The sequence below is a fragment of the Amblyomma mixtum genome, chromosome 4 (assembly GCF_055824585.1).
Source record: "Amblyomma mixtum isolate Tamu chromosome 4, ASM5582458v1, whole genome shotgun sequence".
Lineage (NCBI taxonomy): Eukaryota > Metazoa > Arthropoda > Arachnida > Ixodida > Ixodidae > Amblyomma > Amblyomma mixtum.
In genome coordinates, this window is record NC_143015.1 from 157,075,081 (window position 1) to 157,089,232 (window position 14,152).

Below are 14,152 nucleotides of genomic sequence, written 5' to 3' on the forward strand. Positions count from 1 at the left end.
GCGGGTTAATGACATCTTAGTTGAAATCAAGAGGAATAAATGGGCTTGGGCAGGGCATGTAATGCGAAGGCAAGATAACCGCTGGTCCTTAAGGGTAACGGAGTGGATATTCCAAGAGAAGGCAAGCGTAGCAGGGGACGGCAGAAAGTTAGGTGGGCCGATGAGATTAAGAAGTGTGCGGGGATACAGTGGTGGCAACTGGCAAAGGACCGGTTTAATTGGAGAGACATGGGAGAGGCCTTTGCCCTGCAGTGGGTGTAGTCAGGCTGATGATGATGATGATGAACAAATATCTACCCGATAAAGTTGGTTCAGTTCTTGTTCATTTCTTCATTTTCTGGCAGCGTGCATCACAGCTTCCTTTTCTGCCCACGCTGCTCAGAGATCGTACATTCTGGCGTGGTATGAAAAGAGATGTTAGCGTGATCGGAGCACAAAAAACGCGTGGACGTGATACGTGATTACAACTGAATTTCTGAAGTCCAGTTAAGAGTGAGTCTTGGTAGACTGCCTAAATGGCCCATTTTTTTTTAATCACTGTAGTAGTAGCCGTATATGCTCAAGGCTAAAGAATGGCAGGTGGTGGGGGTGAAAACTTTTAATTGTTGAAATAGAGTTTGGGAGCCACAGAGTGGCCCCGCTACATGGTCGGCGTCCCTAGTCCGGGACACCGCATGAGAATGCCCCGTCTCTCGCCCGTTTCACCAGAGCCCTTTGGGACTCAAGCGAGGAGCAGTTGAGAAGGGCAGTCTCCCATGCCTCTCTGGAAGGGGTAGGGGAAGGGGGGAGGTGGGGATTTTGAGTACATGCCCACACCATGTGGAAGATATCACAGGTCTCCCCACAGTGCGGGCATCGCCCATCCGTGTTAGGATCGTAATGCTTTAAGATTGCAGGACAGAGTAGAGTACCTGTCTGCAGGCGCCTTAAAGTTCGCTCCTCCGTCTTACTCAGCCCCTTTGCAGGGGCCGGGAAAAGACGGTGGATGTCGCTATAATGCGTTATAATTTCCCTGAATCGCAGCAGCGGCTGGTTAGTCTCCGAGCCAGAAGAGCTGGGATGAGGAGCCCGGTGAGTAAGCGCTCGGGCAGCCGCGTCAGCGGCCTCATTACCTCGTAAGCCCTGGTGGCCAGGAGCCCAAATGATTCTTTTGGGTGGGAGATGGTTTGTCCTTTCCGAGCAGGCGCCAGTAAAGCAGATTACTCTATTGGATTTTTACTGTGTTAGCAGGATAGACATCTTCCGGCGAAACGCCGCTGTCTTGGTGTCCATGTGAAGCCTCCACCCCTCAGTTCCCCTGGCAGGTCGGAGCGGATCGGAGCGCCTTCCGGGCACCCTCCGGCAAAAATGCATTTCCCACTAACAAGTCACCGCCCTCTAATCACCGACATACTCAAAGGTTCCACCTACCCCTCTTCCTAAGCCGTCATCATCTTAGACGAGGCCTGTATACCCAACACCCACCAACCATAAGTCCATGGCGCGAAATCGAATTTCGAACCCTACCGCGGCGGCCGCGTTTCGATGGAGGCGAAACGCAAGAGGCGCCCGTGTGCTCTGCGATGTCAGTGCACGTTAAAGATCCCAGGTGGTCGAAATTATTCCGGAGACCTCTACTACGGCACCTCTTTCTCTCTTTCTTCTTTCACTCCTACCATCCTCCCTTCCTTACGGCGCGGTTCAGGTGTCCGCCGATATATGAGAGACAGATACTGCGCCATTTCCTTTCCTCAAAAACCAAAAACCAAGACACAATGGGAAGGAGATCAATGCGAAAGCTAAATTACGAACCAATACTGCTACGCAGATTAGTAGCATCACATCGTATGATCACCAGTGATTTCTTTTTCATAAAAAACGACCAAAGAAAGGGTACCACATGCTAGTTCTTGAAAGTGGCAGCTTATAGCAGTTGGTTCACTTAATTGCTTCCAATGACGTTGCTGCCTGTTTTTTGGCGAGGGTATCACGCACGAATGAAATAAAGAAAGCAAGGGGTAAAAGAATGGCTGCAGCGACCTTTGATGTGTTCTGTTCTTGTCGGGTGTGTATCTTGAGGTTCGCTCGTTAGCGCGGTCGAAACGGATGCACACTCAGCGGAAATCGTGTTCCACCATCTCCGTCAACTTCCCGTCGCTAATGGCTTCGAGGCGTCGTTATTCGCTCCCTCGACGGTTCTTCGCTCCTGTTTGAAGTGAAGCAGGGCTCCGAACGGGCGTACCCTTGGAGCAGACGAAGCGACAGCGCCCGCCGAAATGATGTACAGAGTACTGGCTTTGGTCCTCTTTTTGGCGGCTTTCCACAGCCACATGACTTCGAGCCAGACGACTAAGCCTGGAGAGGCTCCTCCCCCGTTTCCCACTGGCCCGGTGCCCACGCTGGAAGTCAAGGACGTGGTCGTCATTGGTGGTAAGTCCCGGTGACCATCGCTTAACTACTGACCTGCTCAAACACGCCTGGGAGTACGACACTTACTGAGTCGGTTAATACTCGACTGTGGATGCGACTACTATAGTAGGATGAAACGTGACAATGCAGGGAGAGGACTATCCACTTAATCTGCCACTTCCTGCATTGCCACGCTAGCAGGGTCATGAGAATCGGCCGACGCCATTGGCTGGAAGGGGATCCTTTGTCGGGGAACAGCCGCTTCGGTCTTGAGTTGTATTCGACTATGCCTGTCCATACTCGGCAGTGGGTGCGAAAGAACTTACTATGGTGCATGCCAGCACCGTTAAGTAATTATTGCTCTCTCTCTCTCTCTAGTGTGAATGTCTGCTACGTGGTACAGGTAGTCAAAGTGGGTGCGGGTCAAGTTAACCAGCTGATTTGGTGAATTAGGGGAACTCGATGTGCTCTGAACCTCCCTTGGACGTCCCGCAGACATCCTGAACATCCGCAGGACGTTCAGTCTAATGCTTTAGTGCGAAAGAACTACGTGAGGTCTAAGCAGCTCACCGAGTTTGTGTGAAGTTTCACCTTGAGGGCGACCTTGGCCAAACCATAAATAAATAAGTATTGCTGTTCAGATCAGTCTCGCTGGCCACTGCACGAGAGCACTGTGCTATAGCAGCAGCCGATCACGGCTCGTGTTAAACTCCAACACACTCTCACGCTGTGCATTGCACATCGCCGTAGTCATCAACTGATACTACTATCGAACTAATATTGCCGCCAGACGGACCGAACGACGATCCAGCAAAGCAATACCATGAACCAACCAGGCTAAACACGTCCTTTGGCATGCCAACTCGATTTAACTACGTTAAAACCATACCATTTTTGGGGGGGGATTCTCCAATGGGGAATAGCCATCAGTTCAGGGAGTAATTACAAGTTAGGACGCAACTAAGACCATCCATACGGCTACAAAGAAGACATATATACGCCAATTGCTCCCAAACTTTAAAGTTGAAGCAAAAGTTCTTCTTAGTCTCTGGTTCGAACCCGGGACCGCCGCTTCTGCGCAGCAGACGATCTACCAGCTTTCTTTTTTTGCAGCCGCATGACGTCACTCTGGAGGTTGCTGGGTAAATGCTCCTATGATTTCACAGTAAATGATAAGGACTTGCTAAGATAGTTGTAATAGATCCCTCCCTGTCTCTAAAACAGCTGACGTCAAAAAGCTTAGCATTGTCGGCAAAAGCACCAATTGTGCCCTCACACTTATCTACCCAGCCTTTTCTCTCGCGATCCACTCCGCTGATTGGTACGCCACTTGTCAGTCTTGCACGCTGACAGTATGGTACGCCCCACTGTCAGCCTGCAGAAATACATTTCTGCACGAATACTGCAGAATACCTTTATTCATTTAAAAAAAAAAAGACTTGTTGCGAAAGCAACACTACGCGAGTCGCCGAGCCATTGCGCGGAGCTGACGCAAGGCCATACTGCGCATGCGCGAGGACGGCGCACAGCTGGCGCGCCGCCGCCGTCGCTGCACGGTGGTGGTGAAAAACTAATTTGCAAAGAGAGTTTGAGGTTCAAGAAACTCTGCTACATGGTTGGTATCCTTAGTCCGGGACACCGCATGACGAGGCCCCGTCTAGCGCCCGCTTTACTAGAGCCCTTTGAGACTCCAGCGTGGAGCAGTTGAGGAGGGCAGTCTCCCATGCCTCTCGGGTGGGGGGGGGGGGGGGGGGGGGAGGGGGAAGGTGAGGATTCCGAGTACATGCCCACACTATGTGAAAGATATCGCAGATCTCTCCACAGTGCGGGCAGCGCCCATCTGTGTTCGGATCGAAGTGTTTTGCTATGGCAGGACAGAGAAGAGTTCCTGTCTGCAGGCGCCGCAGAGTTCGCTCCTCCGCCTTACTCAGCCCCTTGGCAGGTACTGGGTAGAGACGGTGGCTGTCGCAATAATGAATTAGGATTTCGCGGAACCGCAGAAGCGGTTTATGAGCTTCTGAGCCAAGAGAGCTAGGATGAGGAGCTCGGTGTGTGAGCGCTCGGGCGGCCGCATCAGTGGCCTCATTACCTCGTAGACCCTGGTGGCCAGGAGCCCAGATCACTTTTGTGCGAGTTGGATCGGCGGGAGCGCGTCTTAGAATTTGGGAGGCCAGAGGGGATATTTCGCCTGCAAGATGACTCAGAGGTGCCGCCGCCGCGCTCGCCAGTTTCGCATGTGCATTAGCGGCGCATAGCTAGCGTGCCGGGGCCGCCGCCGCCGCCGCCGCCGCCGCCGCCGCCGCCGCCGCCGCCGCCGCCGCCGCCGCCGCCGCTGCTTTCGCAATGCTCCAGGTTTAACCAGAGCTAAACCACTGCCAATTTTTATAGTTGTGCATCTGAACACGTCTTCATCTGAGGCTCCAATTTAATTTTCAGGCCGGTGTTCGTGGGGAGGTCTGATGCTGGAGTCGACCACGCTGAACCTAATGAAAGAACCCTGCGAGGCCTGGACTTGCGACGCCGAGAACTTCACTGTCACCATTCAGAGGTAACAGCTGCCCCGGTTGAGCTGGCGAATGTATCGCGACAACGGGACAAGAGACCCGGATTAAAGGAATCTCGCTTTGCGTTGTTGCCGGGAGCAGCGCATGAGAATACAAACGAAGAAAGCGAGATAATCAGCAAGTGTTTCTTCTTCGTATCCCAACTCTCCAAATGAAGCACATTGTAAACGAGGCCATTGTGTCTGCCCCTTAGAGACAGCTCAAAAAATTCAATCCAGGTGAACATTGTTTCCGACAGTACGGTTGGTTGCAGCTAAAACTAAAAGCTCTCGCCATGCGACAAAGGAGAGATCATAAGCGGAAGAATAACGTACGCGAAACCTACCAGCTTGCGTACATGCGCAAAATAATTTCTTCGTGTTTTTGCACTGACTGTGGTATCCTTTGCAGACATGTATCTGCATACCTACTGGGAGAGAAGTGTCTAGTGCCTTCATGATTGTCATGACAGAGTTTAGGAGGGACGCGTTCATAGTAAAAACTATGTGTAATTAGAGAGAAATGATTCGTTTACTGGGGTTTAACGTCCCGATGCGACTCAGGCTATCTAATGACTCGTTTGCATCCACCCAAGCGCAGCCATACGGCCACAAAGGAAAGCTATACAGAAGCGAATGTTATGCAAACCTAGGTAATCAAAGACAAACAACTAAAAAGTTAGGGAGCCTTGAAGATCCAGCGGGGGCAGACGCAATCATGTCCACATTCTCAGACAGAAATTTTGAAAATTGGAAATTGTCAGACAATGTTATGGAAATATTGAAGGTAATGATTCATTCTTCTTAAATCTAGCCAATGTCTTTCTTTTAAAGTGTTTACATCGATCGCATCGAACAGTTAAGACTGCCATAGAAAACCAATGGTGAACTCCTTTGACGATAGCAGAGAAAACAAAAATGCAGGACTGCCGTCGGGTGATCTGCTGGTATCTTGATTACTACAGTGAAATCTTACATTATATGAAAAAATTGCAATCATAGACGGTTTACCGACGAAAAATGCTGTTGTCCAGAATTGTTGGGTATGTCTGTGAGACAAGGTCTCATGTGACCGAATTATAACAACTGCGATAGGCACGAGAAGAGTGACATTATTTTTTAAATCTCGCAGCTCGTTAATTCTCATGCAGCTCAATACGGCCTATACGAGGTTGATAAGAAGTTTATTCAGACAGTTCAGCTGAATAAATATTACTTAGATAGTTTTCTTCTTATGTAAGTGGAGCAACTAATTGAATATGCGAGTTACGAACCCCAAGTGGTCGTAAACTTCCGGAGCCCTTCACTACGGCGTCCCTCATAGCCTGAGTCGCTTTGGGACGTTAATCCCCCCCTAAACTACGCCTCTATACCCCTGCCAGTAGGAAGCCGCCCTGTCTATAGAACGGCCCTGATTACCAGCGTCCCATGATAGGCCGGGCCAGCCGTATAGCTGCGGCGAATCGGACCCTGGACTGAAGGCTTCACCGCCTGGGTGCCTCCCTCCAACATCAGTTTATAATAAAAGCTTTACTCTCCCCCATACAGAACCATTATTTAAACTGCCAAGTGCTAAAAAAAAAAAAAAAACTCCATGATGATGAGGGGTGCGAACTTGCGGGAGATGTCGCAGTTCGAAGGATGCACTAATTAAAGGGGTCGGAAACACTTATATGAAATAAAGTGCTCGAAATCCTCACATTTTACTACAAATGAAGGAGCATTAAATAGGCTTCGCCTAAAACGTCGGTAGGGTACAGACGAGGCGAAATCGATTGTAGAGCAGTCTCAGAAAACATATCCCGTTGGCCTCCACGCTACACATGCGCGCTTCACCTCTTTCTTTTCCAAATATTTGAGAACTTGACATGTTCATAAAAGACGCGGCTGCAGTCTGACGGGCTTTGAATGAAGAGTGGTAGAAAAAGCTCACATTTTTATTTTTGTCAGTTTCTGTAACATTGTCTATAGCCTTAATTGCAAGTAGACGAATATGGAAAGGAAGAACTTTTGTTTTCACTTGCCCACTCGAATGCATAAACTTCATTCTACACTCAGAAAAGTTGATGCGGACCCGGAGACACGGGTGTCAAGCGTAGCGTTTGCAGACAGGTGTTCATTGTCTCTTTGTTTCACAGCAACTAGTTGTGGAGAACAGAAGTGATGTGACAAGACGCGGTTTGAATGTAAAAGCTTGTACTCCGTTGTTCAACTGATCAGCAAAACAACGGAGCTAATTACGTTGGCAGACGACTGGCTGTGAAGAAGCAGCTAACAAAAAATTAAAAGAAAGAAATGCGCCCCCCCTCCCCTTCCCCCATAAATTCGTCTGCATGGTCTCATGCAGCTGGGTGATGATAGTTATGCTCAACGATAACGCACTGCTTTTGGAAAGCCTTGCAGTCAGCATTATAGTCAACAAAAACAAAGTTGATTTTGAAGTTCTTTAGACTCCTTGGGGTCCGTATGAACCTGGCAGTGAGAAGATTCGTTTGTCATATGAGGATATATCGTCTGGGATGCGTCAGCGGCTATGACAAGCTACTGCAAATAGCCGTGGAAGCCGCATTGCCATGCAGACGAACGCCTCATTCGTAACATGAAACTCCTCATAGATAACCCAGGTGCTTCTTAAGACTACAAAAAACTGTGACGTTATGATGCTACATATTTAAAAATATCGCACACTAATATCGTTTGTAGCCCTACACAGGGCGCTGTTTTCTAATTTATGAACTAGTATGCAGTCGTTCAATTAAGGACAGGAAACTGAATCTAACCTTGTAAAGCAGGATACAATGGCCACTGAGACAATCATAACTGAATTGCTGCGTCAACAATCGAAGTGCACTGACAAGATCTCAACGTAACCATTTCAGAATTAATTTCATTTTTGTATTTTTCCATTTGGTGACATCTTTCCCGCACATTTATCTGGTTTTTGTGTTGACTTAGAACACAAACTTGGTTTCGTGCATAATTTTTTCGTTTTTCTTTCGAAACGACCTTAGTTTTGTGAGTTATTTGGGTAAAGATTTCAATTTAATACATCATCTCGCAACAGTACACAGAGGTACCTTTCGACCCTTCTTTTCTGTTTAGCGGAAGACAGCCACTTCTTGTTTAAATTAGGATGCACCCTTTCTTTTCAGCAGAGAAGACCGGTTTTGCATTCGTTGTATGTCTCTTGGTAATAATTTTCATGAGCACAATATCAACTTTTTGAAGTTATGGATGTTGAAGAAGAAACATCTCATAGTAACACCTAACATTTCTCTTTTACTTCGCTGCCAGATGCGGAGATTTCCAAGTGCCGCAGTACTGCGAACTGGAGGCGGCACTGGAGGCCTTCCCAAGCTGCTGCCCTATTCTCGTCTGTGGTGGGGTTTGAAGACAGCAGCGTCAACGTGAACCTCATTTCTGCTTTCTGATGTTCTTGCTGGAGAAGAAAAAAAAAACCATTAAAAGTTCAGACCTCGTATGGAGCTTTGAAGCCCAGAGTTTATTGCCTTGTAATCATGTTTTTCCACAATGATTCACCAGTAGCTAACCTAGGCTAAATGAACCTAACCTAACCTAACCTAACCTAACCTAACCTAACCTAACCTAACCTAACCTAACCTAACCTAACCTAACCTAACCTAACCTAACCTAACCTAACCTAACCTAATGAACCGACGCTTTGAAAAACATGAAGCCGACATTGACCACCTTTTCTAACTGACCTGCCTGCATGCCAGCTGAGGTTTCCAGCGAGTCAAATGCTTTATCGCAATCAATGAAGGATATATATAGGGGTAAAATGATAGGTGTAACGTTAAGAGATTGGAAGCGGGCGGAGTGGGAGAGGGAACAAACGCGGGTTAATGACACCTCAGTCGAAATCAAGAGGAAGAAATGGGCTTGGGCAAGGCATGTAATGCGAAGGCAAGATAACCGCTGCTCTTTAAGGGTATTTGAGTGGACTCCATGATAAGACAAGCGTAGCAGGGGGCGGTAGAAAGTTAGGTGGGCGGGTGAGATTAAGAAGTTTGCGGGGATACGGTGGCCGCGGTTGGCCAAGTAGAAGGTTAATTGCACAGACTTGGGGAGGCCTTTGCCCGGCAGTGGGCCGAGTCACGCTGATGATGATTTCATTTCATTTCATTTATTTTACCCTCAGGGCTTTCGCATTACAGAGGGGGTGGGACAGTGAAGAAAACAATACATAGATCAAAAACAGGGCTATATATACGAACAATATTGAAAGATCCTAGAGACAGATGACGAAAACATTGAGAACAAAAGTACAGGAGTAAAAAGAAATAAATAAAAGGATTACAAAAAAAAGAAACCTTATGTAGTCTATATATGAGTAAACAACATATCACAATTGGTCTGATTCTAACAGTGCGATTAATTTGCTTTTAAAACGCGCAGTGTCGCTAACACAGGTGGCTGTGGGTGAAAGATTATTCCAGTCACGACATGTTTTAGGGAGGAAGGAATTAGAGCAGGTCACTGTGCGGCAGTGTGGAACAGCTACTTTTTGATTGTGGTCTATGCGAGGCGAGATGAAAGATGGTGCCTTTACACAGATGGCTTTCAGGCAAGGATTGTGATAGTAAATTTTATGGAAGAGGCAAATGCGTGATAGCTTACGGCGAGTGGAGAGTAAGGGGAGTTTAGATTAGATTTCATTTTTGTTACACTGGCAGTGCGATGGTTAAAGCTGATTATGATTAAAGCTGAATCTATTTACATTTTCAGAAGCAGCAACACGAAGAAATATGTAAAATTCATGCCGACCTCTCTTCCTTCCTCTGTGAATAAAACCAACTTTCTCTTTCTTACCTCGAACACAGTGAGAAGGTGAGTGTAGCATTAAAGATCCATGCTAAATGGGAGGAACGCCCACATAAATCCGCGAAAGCGACGCGCAGTGCTGTGTGCAGCGATATAGCTGTATTTTCGTTTGATATGACGTCATTGTCAAGTGCGCCAAGGAGCCTGTTTGGTCATGCCTGTTTTTTTTTATCTATTGGACGTTAAAGTGGTTGCTGCAAACAGCGACGTAATTAGCATTCTTCAAAGAGATTGCTTTGTCCCGTCGTATTTGTCAGTGTTTTTATGCGAAGCATACTACTTTAGCTACCACTTCAGCCCTTCACCGTGGTTATGCGCCTCCAAATCACGTGATCCATGACGTCACACCACGTGACACGATGACGTCACGACAGTGGAGAAACGGGGGCCCACCTCGCGCCGTCGCTGTGGTTGTGCGCCTCCAAATCACGTGATACATGACGTCACACCACGTGACACGATGACGTCACGACAGTGGAGAAACGGGGGCCCACCTCGCGCCGTCGCTGTGGTTGTGCGCCTCCAAATTACGCGACACGATGATGCTTCGCATTCTCCAGGCTTAACCAAGTTAAGCCTCAGCCATTTTTACTAGGCCGCCGCGGTGGCTCAGCGGTTATGGTGCTCGGCTGCTGACCCGAAAGACGCAGGTTCGATCCCGGCCGCGGCGGCTGGAATTTCTTTGGAGGAGAATTCTAGAGGCCCGTGTACTGTGCGATGTCAGTGCACGTTAAAGAACCCCATGTGGTCGAAATTTCCGGAGCCCTTCACTACGGCGTCTCTCATAGCCTCAGTCGCTTTGGGACGTTAAACCCCATAAACCAAACCAAACCATTTTTACTAGTTTGTCCGGTAAAAAATTTAAACTGGAGGTTCAGTTTTTATTTCCCCCAGCTGCATAAGACACTGTCGTCTGTTCCTGTTTAACATGCATCAGATAATGACTCGCATGCTGCGGGGGCCTCATTTCACCTAAAAATTTACGGACCGCTCAGCCCGCCGGCCAGAAATGGCTAGTGGATCGGGCTTTACGTGAAGCACTAGCCCGTGGACTCCTGGACCAGTAGGGGACCACCCTGGAAGATTTTTTTTTTGTGTGTGTAATAAAGTTGTTTCCATCCATCCATCCACCTAAAAACACCCGTGTCAAATTCACCTTAAAAATTCCCATATGTTCCATATAAATCGCGGGGCTTCCACTAAAGCTTCTCTCATTAAATTAAATTAAATTGGTTTATGAGGAAAGGAAATGCCGCAGTATATGTCTCACTTATATTGATGGACACCTGAACCACGCCATAAGGGAAGGGAGGAAGGTAAGAGCGAAAGAAGGAAGAGAGAAAGAGGTGCCGTAGTGGAGGTCTCCGGAATAATTTAGACCACCTGGGGATCTTTAACGTGCACTGACATCGCACAGCACACGGGTGCCTCTTGCGTTTCGCCTCCATCGAAACGCGGCCGCCGCGGTCGGGCTCGAACCCGGGTACTCCGGCTCGGTAGACGAGCGCCTTACCACTGAGCCACCGCGGCGGGTCTTCTCTCATAGCCCACAGGCAGGTTTGGGTCGTTAAACATCAAAAACTTGATATCTCAACGAAGCTAAGTAGCATTCCGCGTGACAAACAAAGTAAATTAAACAAAAATCTTATGCAGACAGTCTAGATGCATCGAAAGCACTCTTCTGCTCAGCGAGAAACTCGCCTCTCATGAATGCATTTATGTTTTACCTAGCTTCTTGCTCATCTCAACATCGCCTGCAGGAAACAAGCTTAGCCAGGCAGTTAGTGCAAGCTATGCGCCGTATACTTGGAAACGTTAAGATAGTCCGTGAATGCCATTCTTTCACAGATGCGCCTCCTGTTCAAAAGCATGAAGTAATTTCTTAAGATGACGTGCCAGCAAATTTTTTTACCTTCAAAGCAAAGCGCCCCTTTTCTAAGCTGTCAGCGATCACATATGTTACAAATCTCGTAATCAAGCAAATTTCATGCTCAACTTGGTTCGTAAACAAGGCTGACAGTTTACGCGTGCCAATAACAGCGTTTTCTTTTATGCGAAGCATATTACTAGAGCTACACTACAGCCCGTCGAGCGCGGCGGTGGAGCTACCATTGACCTTTAGCGTGACCACGTTACACCACGTGACAACATGACGTCACAGCAGAGGAGAGATGGGCTGCCGGCTCGCGCGGTCGGCCGCGGCGGTGGAGGCTCCACATCAGAGGCGCTGCAGCTGACCACGTGACGCTACAGCAGCGGTATAAAGCTGAGCTTGACTCGCTCTCCGGGCACTTACGAGGCGGCCAGGTGTTGGGATGCCGCCTAGAAGCAGGGCTGATTTGAACGAGAAGCGAAAGCTTCAGCGTGCCACAGAGACCGATGAAGAGCGGGATGAACGTCAACCAAGGAAAGCCATGTACTACCAAGCCTAGCCATCAATATGCTTCGCATCTGACTAGGCTTAACCTTAGCTAAGCCTCAGCCATTTTTTTTTCCTATTAGTCACCTTAAATAAAAACTAACTTTAAACCACTAGTCCAACAGGAAATCTTGGAAATCTTTTTAAATGAACATGTCTTCGTGCTGACAGCTAGACACGCACAAAGACCTGGTGACTGTCTTAAGCATTCTCACTTCTTTCTATTGATTTTGTACCCATTGTTCACGCTAAATCACTTTAAAACGAAAAAAAGTGGAAAGAGTACTGCACCAGCCAGAGTGTAAAAATTTATTAACCACCAAATGCAGCCTTTCTTACCCATCAAAACGTCTGAGTAGATGGCGTTCGTTCGGCTACTGAACCCAAAATCCCGAATGACCGCAAGGGATGGAAACTAGTCGTAAACACCGTCCGTCATAAATACATGCAGACCAAGAACGTTAAAGGGCAACTGCACAGGTTCTAGAAATCGAAGAGCTTAAAGGGTCGAACGTGTGAAACTTGCAGGTAAAGCATACGAAGTCCTATTGGGCTAGCATTTCAAATGGTGACGTAATCACCAATTCCAAATCGCGACGGCCTTCCAGTTTCTCCGCAGCGCACAACGCCAAGTAGGGGCGCATGATGACGTCATCGAAGGTATCGGCACATTTCCGACAAATAAACGCCTGCAGCGGCAATTTGAAATCATACCTTCCTGGACGTCGCACTGAACTTCCCCGCACTCCTCCGGCGCTTTGAGGAGAAGCGCAAAACTCAATCGCGATTATGTCACTATTTTGAATGCTAGCGCAAGTACACTTGGCATGCTTTACCTACAGCCTATATAGATTTTAATCCTTGAATAGAGCGAAATTCTGAAAAATTGGTGCAGTTGCCCTTTAAAACCTACGTACCATACCTCACTCATCTTTGATTGTCTATTTGAATGGACCGACGAGCAGTAAACCAGAAAGTCCTGAAGAACAGTCGAACAAGTATTGCAAAAATTCTGCCTTCCAGCAAAAAAGCACACTGTTCATAGGCTGGTCTGAATTTTATTGCGTTACGAGATTGGAGCTACATATTGGGATTAGTCTCCCCCTCTTCCGTGGGAAACGGATTCCCGGGTTTTTGGGGACGGAAGTCGATGTCGCAGATGCAGTACCGTCCGTTGCACCAGGCCTCCTTGGCGCCTCGGGGGAAACATTCGTCTTCGCACTCCTGTGTAGTGCAGCCTGCTACAACGTAAACCGCCAGTAGAAAGAAGGTCACTGCCGTTGAAAGAATGGGGACGACCGTAGAGTGCAAACATCTCCGTCGAACCGTACTCTGCATTATGACGACTTTTTCCCCTTCAGCTGCTGGTGGTTTGTTTTGTCTTATTGGTCGCTCTTGTCTTGTCATGTGTCTTGAATTTGCAGTTTCCACTGCTTGCAACCGCACATTGCCTGCATACAAGGTGACCGGGCAAAGTCAAAAAGCAGCACGCTGGACAGTTACTTTAAGCGGAAATTTTGTAAGACGTGTCTTATTTTGACAAAGGTCCATGTTTAAACTTGCACTTACTGTAGTAGAATAAGTTTCGAAGAATTTTCCAGTGTTGAGAAATTTCCGAAATTTTCATCGTAAACGTGCGATAAAAAAAAAACTAAAGAAAACCCATGGGCAATGATCAAGTAAAACTCTAGTTTGGGCGAGTTGGTTCATGTTGAAAGAAAAACTGGTAATGGCGCAAGAAACGGGGACACAGAAGGCACACAAAAGACAGGACTGACGCCAACTCAGACTTGAGTACCTTGCAGACGCGCCTGACGTGCCCCCAAGATGGCTGCAGAACACCGAATAATGACTGAACCTCTAAGGGAACTATTTTCCGTTTTCCGTATTTTCCGTATTTACTATTTGACAGGATGGCGTCAGTCCTGTCTTTTGTGTGCCTTCTGTGTCCCCGTTTC

The 14,152-nt window shown here is 47.7% G+C and overlaps 1 protein-coding gene across 1 annotated transcript; it reads left to right on the forward strand.

The window, feature by feature from the left end:
• The first annotated feature begins 2,161 nt into the window (after nucleotides 1–2,161).
• On the forward strand, nucleotides 2,162–8,430 carry LOC149348919 (uncharacterized). The gene is made up of 3 exons (XM_089585944.1): nucleotides 2,162–2,409; nucleotides 4,825–4,936; nucleotides 8,225–8,430. Exons 1-3 carry the CDS (start codon nucleotides 2,256–2,258, stop codon nucleotides 8,319–8,321), a joined length of 363 nt encoding a protein of 120 aa, XP_089442070.1. The 5' UTR covers nucleotides 2,162–2,255; the 3' UTR covers nucleotides 8,322–8,430.
• The last annotated feature ends 5,722 nt before the right edge of the window (nucleotides 8,431–14,152 follow it).